The sequence below is a fragment of the Pristis pectinata genome, chromosome 32 (assembly GCF_009764475.1).
Source record: "Pristis pectinata isolate sPriPec2 chromosome 32, sPriPec2.1.pri, whole genome shotgun sequence".
Taxonomy (NCBI): Eukaryota; Metazoa; Chordata; class Chondrichthyes; order Rhinopristiformes; family Pristidae; genus Pristis; species Pristis pectinata.
The window spans coordinates 17700738-17718632 of NC_067436.1; the positions used below are offsets into that span (position 1 = coordinate 17700738).

At 47.2% G+C, this 17895-nt stretch overlaps 1 protein-coding gene across 2 annotated transcripts in view; it reads right to left on the reverse strand.

The window, feature by feature from the left end:
• The window catches only part of igf1ra (insulin-like growth factor 1a receptor), a 220964-nt gene that overhangs the window by 18294 nt on the left and 184775 nt on the right, over positions 1-17895 (reverse strand). For both annotated transcript variants that reach the window (XM_052042748.1, XM_052042746.1), the window contains 7 exons: positions 16448-16590; positions 10685-10847; positions 6333-6438; positions 5170-5240; positions 4035-4264; positions 2030-2140; positions 257-416 (listed from right to left, as the gene is read on the reverse strand). In XM_052042748.1, the coding sequence (XP_051898708.1) occupies positions 257-416; positions 2030-2140; positions 4035-4264; positions 5170-5240; positions 6333-6438; positions 10685-10847; positions 16448-16590 (984 nt within the window). The remainder of the gene's footprint in view (positions 1-256; positions 417-2029; positions 2141-4034; positions 4265-5169; positions 5241-6332; positions 6439-10684; positions 10848-16447; positions 16591-17895) is intronic.

The following is a 17895-nucleotide window of genomic DNA, read 5'->3' on the forward strand; positions in this document are numbered from 1 at the left end:
GAGTGGGTTTTAATGGTGGTATCACCAATGACAATACACACACACACATGTTAATGTTAGCATGGGGTGCTCGAGCACCAAGTTAATTACGTTTACCACCATCAGGTACACAACAAAACATCCCAAAGAGAGGGTGAAAAATGCAAGTGACGGAGCATATTCCAGTATAACACATGCACACTAACACATCGTTAAATCATTTTGCAACATGTGGTGCTGGCTTAATTGAAAGTCTGATAATTAATGAGAAACCTACCTCCAATCTTTACAGTATAATCCTCTGCCACCATACAGTTTCGAGCAGCTAAATCTCGGTGAACAAACTTGTTAGCATTCAGGTAAGACATGCCATCAGCAATCTCTCCTGCCATCTGGGTCATCTTCTTCAGGGTGGGTGGTGGCTGGCCTGGGTTATTCTGTGGGATGTGCACGACATCTCTCAATGACATTAAACCTGCTGTTTCATTACACCAAATCAATTTTTCCTCTGCATGTGCATACTTAATTACAGCAGGTCTTTGTTTATCCAGCCTTTAACTATGTTCCTGTATTCCTCCTGTCAAGGTTGGCCAACACAGAGTGAAGATTTCCACTTGGGCCACCCGAAAGCAGGGCTAGTACAACACAACCCAGGGCGATGCTCTCCCCCCACAGTCCCCCACTCTCAGCAGGGCTGGCATTACTGTTACCTCATGATCTCTGCCACTGTGCCAGTTTGGTTAAAAGCAAACATAGGAAGATCTAGGAGAAATGAGAATGACAAGGGAACAGCAGAACTACTCCCTCTAAAACTGGCTGTTGATTTGACTGAAAAATTACATTCCCAGTAATGTGAAGAGGAGGAAATATTGGGCAACCTATACTGGGGATGGGATATATCTCCTCATCCTAAAGACTTTAAAGTTTGAGGGAATATGTCCCATCCCCAGGATGGGCAGCCCAACAATTCCTCCTCTTCACATTAGTGGGAATGTAATTTCTCTGCTGAATCAAGAGTCAGTGTTAGACGGATCAGTTCAACCTTTTCCGTCATTCTCATTTGGACGGGTACATGGATAGGAAAGGTTTAGAGGGAATGGGCCAAATGCCGTCAAATGGGACTAGCTTAGATGGAAATCTTAGTTCGCATGGACCAGTTGGGCCAAGGGCCCGTTTCCATGCTGTATGACTCTATGAAAGGCATTTATCCTATGTCAACTAGGCTCCAATGCACACATCAATCCTACCTTCTTATCCTACCACACATCACTTTGGACACCTCGCAAACCCATGACTCCACCATCCAAGGAGGAAGGGACAAAGGCAGCTGATTCAACAGAACCCATCACCACACTCCCTCTCAAGTCCACCCACCACACTCCAAGTCCACCCACATTACCTGCAAGCTCTGGAAGTTACCAATGTCAAGTCTCATTCCAATGCCAGCTCCTTGATTTAGATCCTTCACTGCCACTGGGCCAAAATTCCTGGAACTCCCTCCCCAACAATCCCGTGGGAACACCTTCGTCAGAAGAGCTTCAGTGGATCTAGGCACCTCACCCCCCACCACCTTCTTAGAGGAAACCAGGGATGCTGGCTTTGTCTGTAACGTCTATGGCAGGAGTTAAAATGACAGATACTGGGGTAAGAAATGTATCTCTCAAAGAGCTGAAAATAAGTTTGGATTTGGTTCAGATGCAGTCCTTTAATTAGACACACAAGAGGCTGCAGATGCTGGAATCTGGAGCAACAAACAATCTACTGGAGGAACTCAGCGGGTCGAGCAGCATCTGTGGGAGGAAAGGAACTGTCGACGTTTCGACCCGCAGATTCCTCCCACAGATGCTGCTCAACCCACTGAGCTCCTCCAACAGATTGTTTGCTGCTCCTTTAATTAGATGCTAGAACTTGCCTTTAAGATCTGACAATGTATAACTCTGACCATGATGTTAATCTCTGGACCATTATGTAATTCACCAATAACGCAGCAGGTAACTTGGCTCGATATCATGAGTGACTAGTCGGTGCTTCTCCGTCTAACAGGACTCACCTCAGCGTCTGGCCGCAGTGAGCGCAGATAGCTCTTCAGGTCCCCACGAGTCATCAGCTCCATGATCACCAAGGTGGGCTGCCCCTGGGACACAACACCAAGCAGGCGGACCTGAGATACCAAGGAGACCAGTTAGTGGTGGCAGATGCTCAACACACTGAAGGGTTAAGGAGCTTTGGACAGCAGGTTCTTATTATTACTTTTTGTGCTGCTGGGAATTACTTTAGCCACCTTGGATTGGTTTACTTCATTAAAGCTCAATGCTGGTTACTGTTGACTATTTTACAGACTAGCCCAACATTATGTACACTACAGTCTCCCACAAAACACACTGAGATGAATCTGGCTTTGGAAGTGTGGCTGCGTGATTAATATTGACCCAGGACAACTTGGTGCTCCAACTCAACAAGTGCCATTTGATTTTAAAGCCTGCCTTAACAGATCGATCTCTCCCTTCAACCATTCAGTTCTTGAACCAACCTGCACAAGCCTAATCACTACCTCAGTATAGCAACACTATGACCACTTTGCACTACAATGGCCTTTGATTTCTTGTTCTAATTGTGTTCTTTCTTGTATAATTTATGTTTTTCTTGTGGATGTTGTGTCTCTGATGCTATGTGCCTGTGATGCTGCTCCAAGTAAGTTTTTCATTGCACCTGTGCACACATGGACTCGTGCAAGTGACAATAAACTCGACTTTGACTCTGATAACACAGTTCTCTCTCCTTACATTGTTACAGCAGCGGCGTAGAGCTTGGCTCCACACCATAACCTTTCCAACCGAGCCACAAGAATTTTGTACAAGAACGCCAAAGAGTTCTGTGTTTATGACCTTGTTTCATCTCAAGTCTCTTCTGAATTGAGAGCTCAAACACACCCCACCATGGCTGTGCTTCCTCTGAGTGAGGTTTCAATACAGTAACAGGCTCAGAGTGCTCCTGTAGGGTTTACAGAGTGCCTACCAGCACAGTACTACAGCAAAACTCCGATAATCCGGCACCCTCAGGAGTTTGGTGGTGTCGGACTGGCAGATTTTCTGGACTATTGGATGTTACTCATGTTAATACCCCAACACACTTCCAATTCACTTTTATAAGATGCTACATTGTAGTATTATAAACTGTCCAATGAACCCAGTGAGGGTAAAGGGAGTGTGGGAAACAGAACCAGGTAAGTTTAAAAGGTGTGCAGGACACAGAGCCACAGAGCATGGGAAACAGTGTGCTCAAAGGGAGCATGGGAAACAGGGACCTAATGAGTTTAAAGGTGGTGTGGGATACAGGGCCCCAGTGAGGCACTAAGATTTCTGACAATGGACAGTTTTACCATGTCATATTTGTCAGTAATAGATCGTACCCCATATTTCTATATCCCTATATAACAATGACAGACCCTGTATGTACCAGTGCTGTGACCCAGGATACAGTGACAGACCCTGTACGTACCAGTGCTGTGACCCAGGTTACAGTGACAGACCCTGTATGTACCAGTGCTGTGACCCAGGATACAGTGACAGACCTTGTACGTACCAGTGCTGTGACCCAGGGTACAGTGACAGACCCTGTATATACCAGTGCTGTGACCCAGGTTACAGTGACAGACCCTGTATGTACCAGTGCTGTGACCCAGGATACAGTGACAGACCCTGTACGTACCAGTGCTGTGACCCAGGGTACAGTGACAGACCCTGTATATACCAGTGCTGTGACCCAGGTTACAGTGACAGACCCTGTATGTACCAGTGCTGTGACCCAGGATACAGTGACAGACCCTGTATGTACCAGTGCTGTGACCCAGGTTACAATAACAAACCCTGTATGTACCAGTGCTGTGACCCAGGATACAGTGACAGGACTGCATGCACCAGTACAGTAGGTCACCATTACAAAGCTCTCACAGTTTGTTCAAAGCTCTCCAACTCTAACGTCATTCAATTGCTTGGAAGGCTAGGTACAGAGGAACACTGGTCCAGCTCTCCGGGAACGATCTCTGCTACACCTACCACATGATGGCAATTGAACTCCTTCATCACCGACGCCTCGTTGAGGAACTCGATGCGCTCGCGCATGCTGGCCGACTCGTTCACCGTTTTGATGGCAACTCTCGTCTCCACATCCCCCTTCACCACGCCCTTGGCGATTCCCTCGTACACCATCCCAAAGGACCCTTGGCCCAGCTCACGGCACATGGTAATCTTCTCTCGTGGGACCTCCCACTCATCTGGCACATACACTGGGACAGAGAAACCACACTCAGACACCAAGTGAATAGGAGGAAGGCTGGTCAGCTACTGGGAAACTCCTTGGGCACCCAGATAATCCTGCACAGGCTCAGCCAGCTCTCAAGCAGTGTTCTAATGTCCCAAACCCCTGCTCTTTCCCCAGATCAAGTTTATCCAGGTGCCTTTTGGAAGTGATAGAGATTCCTTGGTCATAGAAACAGGCCCTTCGGCCCACCAGGACCCTGGTGACCATCAACCACTCATTACCACTAATCCTACATTAATCCCATTTCTTATTCTCCCCACAGTCTCATCAACTCCCCCTCACCTACACACTCATGAGAATTAACCTGCCAAATCGCATGTCTTTGGGATGTGGGAAGAAACCAGAGCACCTGGGGGAAACTCACCCACTCACAGGGAGAACATGCAAGCTCCACACAGAGAGCACTGGAGATCAGGATTGAACCTGGGTAGACACTGTCTCATCCGCAAATCTGATCATTTCTCATCAAGTTCTACTTTGATTTCAGAGGAGAAATATAAAATGAATAAATTTTATCTGGTTTGCCCAAACTTGTGTTTGGATAAATCAGTATAGGAAAGCCCTCAGCAAAACTGAGCAGTTGAAGAAAATTAACCTAGCTGTAGAAAGGGACACTGTGTCAGAGGATGGGAACTGGGGTCAAAACCATCCACATGATGGTTACTTCTCTTCAACTTGCACGTCAGCTGCACATCATCTCTCCCAACACGTGAACCAGACCCTTCTCTGTAGCTCATTCACCTGGCCCTTCCCTCTGCCCACTGACCTCTCCCCAACTGGGGCTCAGCCAAACCCTGCCACAACTCACCCAGACGATGTTTGGCCACCCCCTGTCCAACCCCATCTAACCCTCACCGCCACAAAACTCACTGTCAGCAGCACTGAAGTACTCAGGATTCACAGATGCATAAAGGACTCCATTTGGAAGCCGGTCGTTATTTCTGTGCAAAAGAGAAATTAAATATTAAAAATAAAAACTTGGACAACATCTCAACAACATTCAATGATGCGAAGGACCCAATGTGAAACTTCTCACACCTCACAACTGGGAATCTCCCTTTTATCCAGATGACTCGTTGGCCTAAAAATGGCTCTGGGCAGGAGCATCCACACTGGCCGGGATCAATGAGGGAGAAAAGTATTGCATGGAGACCCTGGTACACTGGCGCAGTGGGTAGAGCTGCTGTCTCACAGCTCCAGCGACCCAGGTTCAAAGCCGATCTCCGGCACTGTGCGGAGTTTGCACATTCTCCCTGTGATCGGGTAGGCTCCCCCCCCAACAACACCCACCCACCCCCCCCCCACCGTGTTGCAGTCTCCTCCCACATGCCAAAGACGCGTGGGTCGGTAGGTTAATTGGCCACTGTAAATCATCCCTAGTATGTAGGTGAGCGGAAGAATCTGGGGGAGTTGATGGGAGTGTGGTGAGAACAAAGTGGGATTAGAGTAAGAGTGTAACGGGAGCTCAATGGTTAGCCAAAGGGCCTGTTCCTGCGCTACAGCACTATTGCTGTCAGAATTCCACGCACTGGGAGCCTCCTGAGAATTCCTAGCACAGGTACGATGGGATGAACAGCATCCTTCTGTGCTACATAATGGATTCTATTCCATGATTGGTGCTGTGAGCAATCCCATGTAAACCAATCATTGGAAGTTGTAATGGACACCACATCAATGAAAATCCATTCTTCTTTCGGATAAGCAAATAGCAATGTGAAGATCGGAAGATGTGGTGATTGACCAGAGGAACATTCCAAAGTACATATCCAGTAAATGTCGATAGATTATCTACCAACACCTCCACACCTTGGCCAGAAGTCAAAGAAAACAGACCACCACATTGAGTCCTTCGTAAATGGAAATGTTGGAAGGTAGTTAATTACAAAAATTGGGAACTGCACAGATTTGAGAACTTGAGAAGAGTGGGGAAAATCTGGGGCACTGGAAACAGAACAGACAATCACAAGGTTTCAAAGTTGGTAGATATGGATCACAGGGAGTTATTAAACGTAATGGTGTAAGAGATGTCTTACCGCTTCTTGTTGAAGAAGTACAGTGTTAATATCAGGCCAATTATCATCAGCAGCAGTGCAATTGGCAGAGCAATGATTAACTGCATGAGGTTATCAGGACCAGGTGCTGTGGAGACAGATCAAAGACAGAGGTCAGTGCTCGAATTTCTTCACAGCTTGGAGCTGAGCGGAGATAAATGAACGACAGGTAACTGATCAGATTGTAGCAGGAAACTGCATCACCTGCAGTCCCAACTCATCTACTCCAGGATCCCTCAGCGTTACACCGTCCACTGCACATCCCTCCACTGGTGCTGCTCCCTGCTTGTGGGGGGTTGGGGTCCACATCAAGAACCTTTCGGAAATGCCACCAGCTTCCCACCTCCCAGCATTTACTGGCTGGAGCTTTGATGGGGATAGACAAGCCCATATAATACTGACGATTCAATCACACAGGCTGGCTCCTGCTAACGGCTCTGGACCACTGGTTACAGAGCTCTTCCTCAGAGAACGTGTCTCACTCCTGCATTTCGTTTCCTCCAGTGCTGACCTGCTCACCACTGCGTGCAGCTGGTCGCTGACGACAATTTCTCCCCCACTCCTTCCTGATGTACAGTGAAGTCAAGCACCAAATCATTGCATCAATGCACCTCCTCCCCTGATGCACTGACCTATGCCAGTACAGTAAGATTCTGATACTCCCATCTCCAACTGATCAGAAATCTCAGTGGTTTGGCAGTCAGATTGCTCATTACTCTGCAGCATGAGCCCAGAGTTGGTAGTGGGCCGCTGCCAGGGATGGGAATATGGAAGCACGATAACATGGGGAGATCTGTGACTGGACCTGTGGTTTGGAACGCTTGTATGTTTCGGCCTTTTGCCACAAACTGAAACATGCAAGGTGAAATGCACTGGAGTCTATTTCCTGCTCCCTTTAAACCTGGTGGGTTCACTGGAAAATTTATTGTGGCACTGTGTTACATATTGAAAAATAAATGTGTATTTGGGTTTAAATAGGAGCTTCCAATAGTTAGAAAAAAATCTGCCAGTTGGGCATCACCAAAGGCCCAAGGGTGCTGGATTATCGGAATTGTACTGCAGAAGGACCCAACAGGCAGTCATCAATAAGGATCTTGGTTAGTTAGATTAATTTATTGTCAGATTCACCAGCGTGCAATGAAATTCCTTGACCGTGTGAAGCTCACAGGGTACATAAAAGGTCGTCACACTCTGACACCATGTTTTAAGCAAAAGGTGGGAAGGTTTTAAGCGAATACTCAGAGGCTATTTAACCAGAGGGCAAAGGAGGTTGGGTGAAGAGATATAAATAAAAACAAACCTCAAGTTGTGGGCATCCTTGGCAAAACAGGTATTTGTAACCATCCCTGGCTGTTGTATTTTGATGCAGTTGAGCACCTTGCTCAATCAGAAGGCAGGTAAGACAACTGTTATTGTGGAACTGAAGCCACAATGGGCGAGGTTGAAGCGTTTCCATAGTTGAAGGGAATTTGATGATGGATTTTTACATAACCTAACAGGGAAATGGTCACTTTCATTGGAAGCAGCTCGGTTTATTTATTCCTGTATTCTCATATGATTTGGAACGCTCGTACGTCTCGGCTTTTTCCACAAGCTGAAACGCACCAGATTCTGTTTCCTGCTCCCTTTAAACCCAGTTGGCTCACTGGACTATTTATTGTGCCACTGTGTTACAACTTAAAAAGTGAAATAAAAGTGTGTATTTGGGTATTAATAGGAGAGGGATCCAATAGTCAGGAAAAACTTGATTCAAATCCCCAAACTCTCAGACCGAGACCTGCAATCACATACCCAACACCAGACTCCAGAGCGGACACTCTGTTCCCAGCTCTGTCATGGGAAGAGGTCACCAGGTGAACACAGGAAAAGATTCAAGGATGTGCTCAGAGCCTCCTTGAAGAAATGCAACATCCCCACTGACTTCCTGGGAATCTTTGACCCATCACCACTCAAAGTAGAAGAGGAGCATTCAGGACGGTTATGAAAACCTGGAGTCTATGCCTTGGATCCCCTGGGTAATCAGGGGGAGGAACGCACCCCTTCACAAACTATCCACCCGCCCATCCCGTCAGGCACCTGCCGCCCCCATCAGTGGCAGAGCCTGTGGTTCCCACACTGCCATCAGTCACCTTGGAACCCAAAAATAAACATAGTGGCAGCAAGTCATCCTCGATCCCCAAGGGGCTGCCTAAGATGGGGGAGCAGTCAAAACAAGTGAGCCAGTAGTTCTCCTTGCCCAGTGAAGTGGTCTGGGCCTGGACAGGAGCTGGGAGTCCAGTAGATCCCCGACTCAGGGGGAAGGGAGACTAAATGTGGCACCAACTTCGGCATGGACTACCCTCCACCTTCACCCACTGGGGTACCCACCACTCTCTCTCAGTTCTAATTACACCTGGCCCACCAACACCAGCTGGGAGTCAAGAGGGGAATCGCGAGGTAAAGTGATTATAAATGGGGACACAAGAGGCTGCAGATGCTGGAATCTGGAGCAACAATCTGCTGGGGGAACTCAGCGGGTTGGGCAGCATCTGAGGAGGGAAAAGGACAGTCGTGTTTCAGGTCAAGACCCTTCAAGCTGGACATCTCGATCATTATAAACGCCTTCTCTTCCTCTCACTTGAATACAATTTACTTTGATGCACTTAATCTAAAATTCTCTCTACAGCTTTAAGTGATAGCTTTCAGAGTTTAAAGTTATCTATGGATCAATAGCCTCATTTATTTTTCTGTATCAAAGCAGGTATGAAGGCTTCTACTTTCCCCAGCCAGCAAGGCTCGAAAAAGCAGAGGGGATGGATCCTGGGCTCTCTGCACTCCCTCAGCCTCGCAGTGCCTCACCACAGCCATCAAAGCGTAACCCGATCCGGTGAGAGGTTGCTGATGCTCCTCGGGCCCTCAGCTAAGGTACAACACAAGCAGTGACGACAACAAACCAGGCTGCACAGCACTATCTGATTCATGGTGTAAATGGGGAAAGTGACCTGATTAAGCCTCAAGCAATCCACATGCAGCAGGCTCTGCATCCAAACTATGAGCTCAGAGGGTAACAGGAGTAGGCCATTCAGCCCCGAGTTTTTTCTGACCTTTGGTACTTTAACTCTGTCCACCTGCCCACATCAATCTCAGTTTTGGAATTTTCAACGGACCTCCCCCCACCTCATGGCTTTTTTTTTGGGGGGGGGGGGAAAGAGGGATTTTTAATGCCCTCCTGATGTTACAGGGGAAGTGGAAGCTGTGGGCTTGTGCTGGGGAGCACCACATTCCCCCGGAGGTGGGGTGCAGAGAGCCCATCACCACCCCTAGCCCTGTCTGCAATTCGGCGAGGGAGCCATTGGACATAGTTTGGGTTGAGAGAGGGAGCACGGACTCAGTACCCAGGGATCCCTTGGAGCTGGGAGCCGCGCACATCGGCGCTGTTCTTCAAGAGGACGCTGTGAAGTGGTGAAAGGCTGACCAAAGGCAACCGCTGGTGGTTCAGTCCCAGGTGGAAGGGAGGGTTTTACCGGCTCACAACCCATTGAACAAATGGTGAGGGCAGGGCAGGGGGGAAATCCCCCACACCCATCGGGCACAAACACAGGATAGAGGTGGGATTGTGTGCTGAAAACCCATCCCACCTTTCTTACCTAGCTGACCACCTAAAGCGATGCTGAAATCCGGAGCAACAAAATCTGCTGGGGGAGCTCAGTGAGTCGAGCAGCATCAATTGGGGGGAAAGGGATCATCAACGTTTGGGGTTGAGACCCTGCATCAGGACTGAGAGCAGAGAGGAGAGATGGACAGTACAAAGGGGAGAGAGTGGTGAGACAGGAGTTGGGGGTGATTGGTGGACTGAGGAGGGGTGAAAGATGATGAGCAGGTTGTGTCAGGTAGGGGAGGGGACAGGGAGAGGCTGGGGCTGGGACACAGTGGCAGGTGGATGATCGATGGAGGCAGATAGAAAAAAAATGAGAGGCAGATGGAGTGAGGTGGGGAGAGGGGAGGGTGAAGGTTGGAGACAGTGCTAGAGGATGATAAGCAATCACCTCGGGCCCCTTCTTCCCCACTCCCCCTCTCCTCTTCACACCAGCCATTGCCTCTCTCCACTCTCAGTTCTGAAGCAGGGTCTCGACCTGAGACGTCGATAATTCCCTCCCCCACAGATGCTGCCCGACCCACTGAGTTCCTCCAGCAGATTGTTTGTTGCTCCAAATTCCAGCATCTGCAGTGTCTTGCGCCTCCTCTGGGATCTTGCTGCCCACCATATGTGGTAGCCAAACCTCCCCACTAGGGGATGAGAGGTGCCAGATAACCAGGACACAATGATGTTCCTAGAGGAAGACTGCTCCACTTACGTTTGGCTTTAATGTAGAACATCACCGGGTCGGTCCAGGAACCGTTCCCAGACAGCGAGGTCGCTCGCACCTCTGCAGTATAATTGCCGGGGCTCAGTCTGTCCAGCTTACAACCACTGTTGCTTGACTTATAGCGCTGCCTGGAGACACACTCCTGCTGTACCTGTGGGTCACAACAACATGCACACAGTCAGGAAGGCACGGAGATAGAGCAGAGTATGGCAGTATGTTAACTTGGTGCCAAAACAGAGCCGAACCAAGCAGAAAGCACTGGACAGGACGGCTCTTGCATTGTGGATCTCGATAAACACCATCAGAGCCCTCGAAGCAAAAACCTACAGATCTGGAACAAACAGGAAATGCCCCAAAACACTCAGCAGGTCAGGCAGCCTCTGTGGAGAGAGAAGCAGAGTCAATGTCTCAGGTTGATGATCTTTTGTTGAAACAATGAAGGTCTTGCAGGCCGTTGGTTTCTTCCCCCACCCTTGCTCTCCAGGCTGTTCAGCCTCTCAAGTCACCAAAGGTGGAATGCCAAGCAAAACCAGAAACTGTTGGAATCACTCAGGGTCTGGAGAGAGAAACAGAGTCAACGTTCAGGCTGAAGACTCCACATCAGCCTGGCTGTTGTTCCAATCCTCATTCCCACCCTCACCTGTCACTCAGCCAGTTCCATCACAAGTACAGCTCTCCCCACCATCAAGGACATCGACAAGAGGTGGTGTCTCAGGAAGACGACATCCATCATTAAGGACCCCCACTATCCAGGCCGTGCTCTCTTCACAATGCTGCCATCAGGCAGGAGGTACAGGAGCCTGAAGACCCACACCTCAAGGTTCAACAACAGCTTCCTCCCCACTGTCATCAGGTTCTTGAACCAACCTGAAAAACCCTGACACCACCTTGGACTATATTCTCTCTCTCAATCTTGCATGAGTGTTGATATGTTTATTTTGCTATTTATTTTGCATGTGTAAGTTATGTACAATTTATGTTAATTTAAGTTTATGTTAACTTATGTTTATCCTCATCTTGTAATGTACTGTGCTGCTGGTGCAGAATTTTCATGGCATTTATACACTGGGGATATACGCCTATCACAAGAATAACTTGAACCTGTCAATTCTCAAACTTCCCATCTCCAGTGCCCACTCACAGACATAATCCGTGTCTGGAGTCCTGGCTTCCCTTCCTTTGTTCAAGGAGATCTGAGAGAGTCAGGCAACATTCACAAATGACCAGTGAGCACATTGTATGAGATATGCTGATATCTCCCCATGAACGCACAAGGCTTGATCAGTAAGTTTGCGGATGACACAGAATTAGGTGGTGTTGCTGGTAGTGAAGAAGGTTATCATAGATTACAGGAGGATCTTGATCAGTTAGGGAAGTGGGCCGAGGAGTGGCAAATGGATTTCAATACAAATAAGTGTGAGATGATGCATTTTGGAAAGTCAAACCAGTGTTGGACTGGTACAATGAATGGTAGGGCACTAGGGAGTGTAATGCAACAGAGGGACCTAGGAGTACAAGTGCATAGTTTGTTGAAAGCAGCATCACAGGTAGATAGGGTGGTGGAAAAGGCATTTAACATGCTGGCCTTCATCAGTTAGGGCACTGAGTATAGCAGTTGGGCCATTATGTTGCAGTTGTACAAGTTGTTATAGTGAGGCTGCACTTAGAGTAGTGTGTACAGTTTTGGTCAACCTGTTATAGTAAAGACATAGTTAAACTGGAAAGAGTGCAGAAAAGATTTTCGAGGATATTGCCAGGACTGGAGGGCCTGTGTTATAGGGAGAGGTTGGCCAGGCTAGGTTATTCCTCGGAATGTAGGAGAATGAGGGGCAACTTTCTAGAAATGTTTAAAATTATGAGAGGCATAGATAAGGTGGATCGTAACAGTCTTTTCCCCAGGGTAGGGGAGCCCAAAACTGGGGCATAGATTTAGGGTGAGAGGGGAAAGTTTTAAAGGGGACCTGAGGGGCAACTTTTTCACACAGAGGGTATATGGTATATATATATATAGAGTATATGGTACGAGCTGCCAGAGGAAGTGGCTGAGGCAGGTACAACAGTACCATTTAAGAAGCACCTAGATAGAAGGGGCGAGACATAGAGGGATATGGGTTGAATGCAGGAAATTAGGACTACCTGGGTAGGCACCTGGTCAGCATGGACTTGATGGGCTGAAGAGCCTGTATCTGTGCCATATGACTCTGTGAGATGGAGGGGAAAGTGCAAATGAAATGTCTTGAATAAATTCCCTCTGGTCAATGTTTAACACCATCAGCTGTGAAAAGACATTTAGTCAGGAACATGGATAGGAAAGGTTTAGAGGGATATGGGCCAAACACAGGCAAGTGGGACTAGCTTAATTAGGCACCTCAGTTGGCCTGAACGAGTTGTTTTATGCCATATTACTCTACAACTCTAAGGAACCGACAGACAGAAGAACGGATTCAATCGATTCAAGATATCCAAAGGCCCTTAAACCAGTAAATTCCTCCAAAAGCAATTATTATTTTTAAGAGGTTTAGTGTACGGGCAACTTGTCCACAGTAAGACTCTGCATGTAAATGACAATTTGTTGTGTTTTGGTGTAGGATGAATATTGGGCAAGATTCCAAGAGAACTGTCTGCCCCTCTTGGAACCTTTCGCGTTCACCAAACCAGACGGACAGGAACTGGGTGACTTAACGTGCCAAATGAAGGCACAATGGGAACGCAGCACACCAGCGGCACTGCACTTCAGTGTCAAATTGCATCACAGGCTCACAGCTCTGCAGTGCAACTTGGCTCCTCCAGCAGCAGACCTGTATCTTGAGCTGGAAGGTTGTGGCGTCAAGCTCATAGAAAGAACCAGTAGGATTTGGCAAGCAAAGATAAACACACACATTTAGACAGAGGGGATGAAAATAGTTCACAGCAGTAGTAGATGAACTGCCTATCCCTATGCAGTGCCTAAGGCCATCTTCCATTAATTGAAAAGTAGGGTGAAGTACAAAAAAGTGCAGCCAATTTGCTACGAGTCTGCTTCACGTCACTGGGAGAGATCAAATCCAGCCGTGAAACATTAAATTAAAGCAGTGATGGTCAAGTCTGAGAGAGGCCCCTTTTAGCTGGGATTTAGTGCACAGATTAATCTGAGATTCATTAAGTAATCTCTCACTGAAGCAATTTGTCGAGTCAAGTAAAAAAAGAGCTCATTTCTTTGTGGTCTGCATCTCCTGTGCTGCATGAATCTGGGTGCAGGAAGGTCTGCGGTTAGCTATACCGTAGGTGATTAGGGAATGCTCAAAGGTCACAAAACGACGTAGAAATTACGGGCTGTGAGCCCAAACAGCCCACAGCCAGTCGAAATTTATAAAAAAACAAACCGCAGATGCTGTAAACCTGAAATAAATACAGAAAAGGCTCAGCAGGTCAAGCAGCATCTGTGGAGAGAGAAACAGAGTTAACATTCCAGATCAAAGACCCTTGCATTTCAGTCCACATTGATGTTTATTCTCCAGAGAGCAGCCCTAACCCCATTTGCCATTCTGAGTCCAAAACTCTATTTCCCATCCTCCCAACAAACTAAACAATTCTTAAAGTTTGACAAGGGAGAACAGTGCCCTCTTCTGTCTCAAAACTCTTGTGACAATTAATCCTATATCTGTGTCCCATCATCACTCAACAACCAGTATATTGCCTGTTTCGATTTATCCCTTCACCTGACTTTATTCACCTGTAAAATCATTTTAAACCTCCCATCTATTCAGAACAGCCCAAAAAGTTTAATGTAACAAAAGGGGAGAGACCACTCTAATTCATTAAGTACAATGGTGATTGTCCCGATTCCAGTCCCAGGGATGAATACTGAATTCATCCTGACCGTCAGATGTTTGGCAGACAGTTGATCCTTTGCTGTCCTTGCCCAGGTTCAACACCTTCTGGTGTTGTGTTTAATTGTTCATCTGAATTCACCTTCCACAGGGTTGCTAAGATACCAGACAACAGCCGGCATCTGTTGCATCAGTTCCAGAATATGAGAGAGGAGGGATTGAAACTGTAAATGCATCAACTCAGAACTGGAGGGGGTTTATGTTTCTGAGAGTCATAGACTTGCAGCATGGACACAGGCCCTTCAGCCCACCAAGTCAATGCTGACCAAACACCCATTCACACTGATCCTACACTAATCCCATTTTATTCTCCCTCATATTTTCATTAACTCCATCACAAAACCAGCCTCCCCTCTGTCCACACTTCCCACTGCCTTGGGAAAGCAGCCAATGTAATCAAAGACCCTCCCATCCTGGTCATTCTCTCTTCCACCCCCGTCAAGCAGCAAATGAAAAAACCTGAAAGCACGTACCACCAGGATCAAGGACAGCTTCCATCCCACTGTTATAAGACTCTTGAATGGACCTATAGTACAATAAAGTCTTGATCTCACAATCTACCTCATCACGGCCCTTGTACCTTATTGTCTACCTGCACTGCACTTTCTCTGTAATTGTAACACTATATTCTGCATTCTGTTATTGTTTTCCCTTGCACTACCTTAACGTACTTACGTTTTGTAATGATCTGCAAGGCTGCAGCTCTACTAATGTGACACTGTGCCACCTAACAATTTCTAGTTAACATTTTTGCACATTAATATAATGTGCCCAATTCTCACCCCTATAAAACACTGGAGGAGGGAACATCTGAAACTGAGTGGAGTTGGAGGGTTAACACTAAACTTAACGCTGGGTTTTCTTCTGTGGGAAAATTTAAGAATAGGAGGACAATTCTGAGGTGACTTTCTGGGGATAAAAACAGGAAATGCTAGAGGTACTCAGGCAATGTCTGTGGTGAGAGAAACAGTGTTAATCTTTTAGCTTGATGATCCTTCATCAGAATAGTGAAGGGTCTGATAAAAAGTCATTGATCTGAAACATTGACACTGTTTCTCTCTACAGATGCTGCCTGACCTGCGGAGCATTTCCAACTATTTGTTTTAATTTCAGATTTCCTGCATCTGCAGTTTTTTCTCTTTCTGGGGAGGTGTCCCCAGAACGTCTGATACCATCTGTGCCCCAGCCTGCAAGATTTAGTCAAGCAACTCCAAGGAAGGTGATATCACAGTGAATTCAGATCAGTGCAGAACAACTGCTGGAGGAACTCAAGAGAGTCAGGCAGCATCTGTGGAGACAGAGGTACAGTTAACGTTTCGGGTTGAGGCCCTGCATCAGGGCTAACGGTTTCAATCCAAAATGTTGACTGTCTCCACAGATGCTGCTCAACCCGCTGAGTTCCTCCAGCAGACTGTTTGTTGCTCCAGATTTCAGCATCTACAGTCTCTTGTGTCTCTTGTGTCTCTAGATGAACAATTAAACTCCACACCAGATGTTGGTAAAACACATCTGGGGCAGGGCAGGAATAACTTTCCTGCCAACCTTCTGAAAGCCGGGATGACTTCAGTTTTCATCTCAAGGACTGGACTGAGAACAATCACCACCCAGCCCTGGGAAGGGTCGTTAGCAGATGAAATAAGAACAGAGATTATTATAAACACTCAGTTGGTCACGCAACATCTGTGGAGACAGAAGCAGATTTAATATTTCAGGTTCTCTTTCTGCAGCTGCTACCTGACCTGCTGAGTGTTTCTAGCAGTTTCTGTTTTTATCTCAGATTTCCAGCATCTGCGGTATTTTGATTTTCCACTCTAGCTGGTTTTCCAACCCTGAAGAGCTAGGCTTCTTCCCTTCAACAGTCCAACCCGGGCAGCTGACTCACCTCGCTGTCCCCACGACTGTACTTCACTTCGTACATCAAGATCAGGCCATTGGGATTAGGTGGTTCCGTCCACTTGAGGTAAATGCTGGTGTCATCGTCGCCAGGCTCCCAAACCACCAGGCCGGGTATGTTGTCAGCTTTGTCTGGTAAGGATAGACATGGGAAGACATCAGTCTCCAGCTCTGTGCTGGCAATTGCTCACCCCTAGGCCCTAACCCTCTCCTACAAAGTCAACGGGTGACAGAATTTCTAAGACTACAGACCCACAGCTCACTCCGTCCCCAACTTCCATGCCCCGAGCCCAATTATTTCCCATTTTGACCCTTGCCTCTCCTGGTTTTCATGAGACAAACATCCTTTGTGTCTGCTCCTGCTGCGTTTAATCCTTTCCCTGGAGCAAAACCACAGATTGCCCATGGATAATCAATGAACCATGGATCAGATATCATCTTATTAAATAGGACGCAGAGGGTTGCAGAGGAGGGATACTTTTCTGATTGGAAGTCTCTAACCAATGGTGTACTGCAGAAATCAGTGGTGGGAAAACGACTTGGAAGTGAATGTAGGAGGTGTAAGTTTGTGGATTGACATAGAAGTTGGTGGTGTTTTGGACAGTGAGGAAGGTTGGCTGAGGCGACAGCAGGATATAGATCAGACGGAAAGCTGTGTGAAGCATTAGCAGATGGAATTTAATCTCAACAAGTGCAACATGATGCAATTTGGGAAGTTAAATATGGGTAGGGTATATACAGTAAATGGTAGGGCAGTAAGGAATGTCGAACAGAGAGACCTCGGGGTAAAAGTCCACAGTTCCCTGAAAGTGGCCAAGCAGGTAGATACTGTGGTGAAGGAGGAATATGGCACGCTTGCCTTCATAGGTTGGGGCACAGGATATAAAAGCTGGGACGTTATGTTGCAACTTTACAGAACACTGGTTAGACCGCACTTGGAGTACTGTGTGTGGTTCTGGTCACCACACTATGGGAAGGATGTGGTTGCATTGGAGTGCAGAGGGGATTCACCAGGACGTTGCCTGGATTAGAGGGCTTTAGTTATGGGGAGAGATTGAGTAGGTTGGTTATGTGTTTTCCCAGGAGTGGGGAGGTTGTGACCTGATAGAAGTATAAACGGTGATCCGAGGCAGAGATAGGTTCAATAGTCATAACCTAATTTCCCACAAGAATGGAATCAAAACCAATAGGGCAGAGGTTTAAGGTGAGAGGAAAGAATTTTGTTGTTTTACACAGAGAGTGGTTGATATTTGGAGTGTGCTGCCAGAGGAGGTGGTGGAATCTGATGCAATTACGATGTTTAAGAAGCATTTACCCAGACACTTAGATAGGCAAGGCACAGAAAGATGCAGTCCCAATGTGGGCAAGGGGGATTAGTGCCAAGGGGCATGGATGTGGTGGGCCAAAGGGCTTCTTTCAGTGCTGTCCGACGCTCAA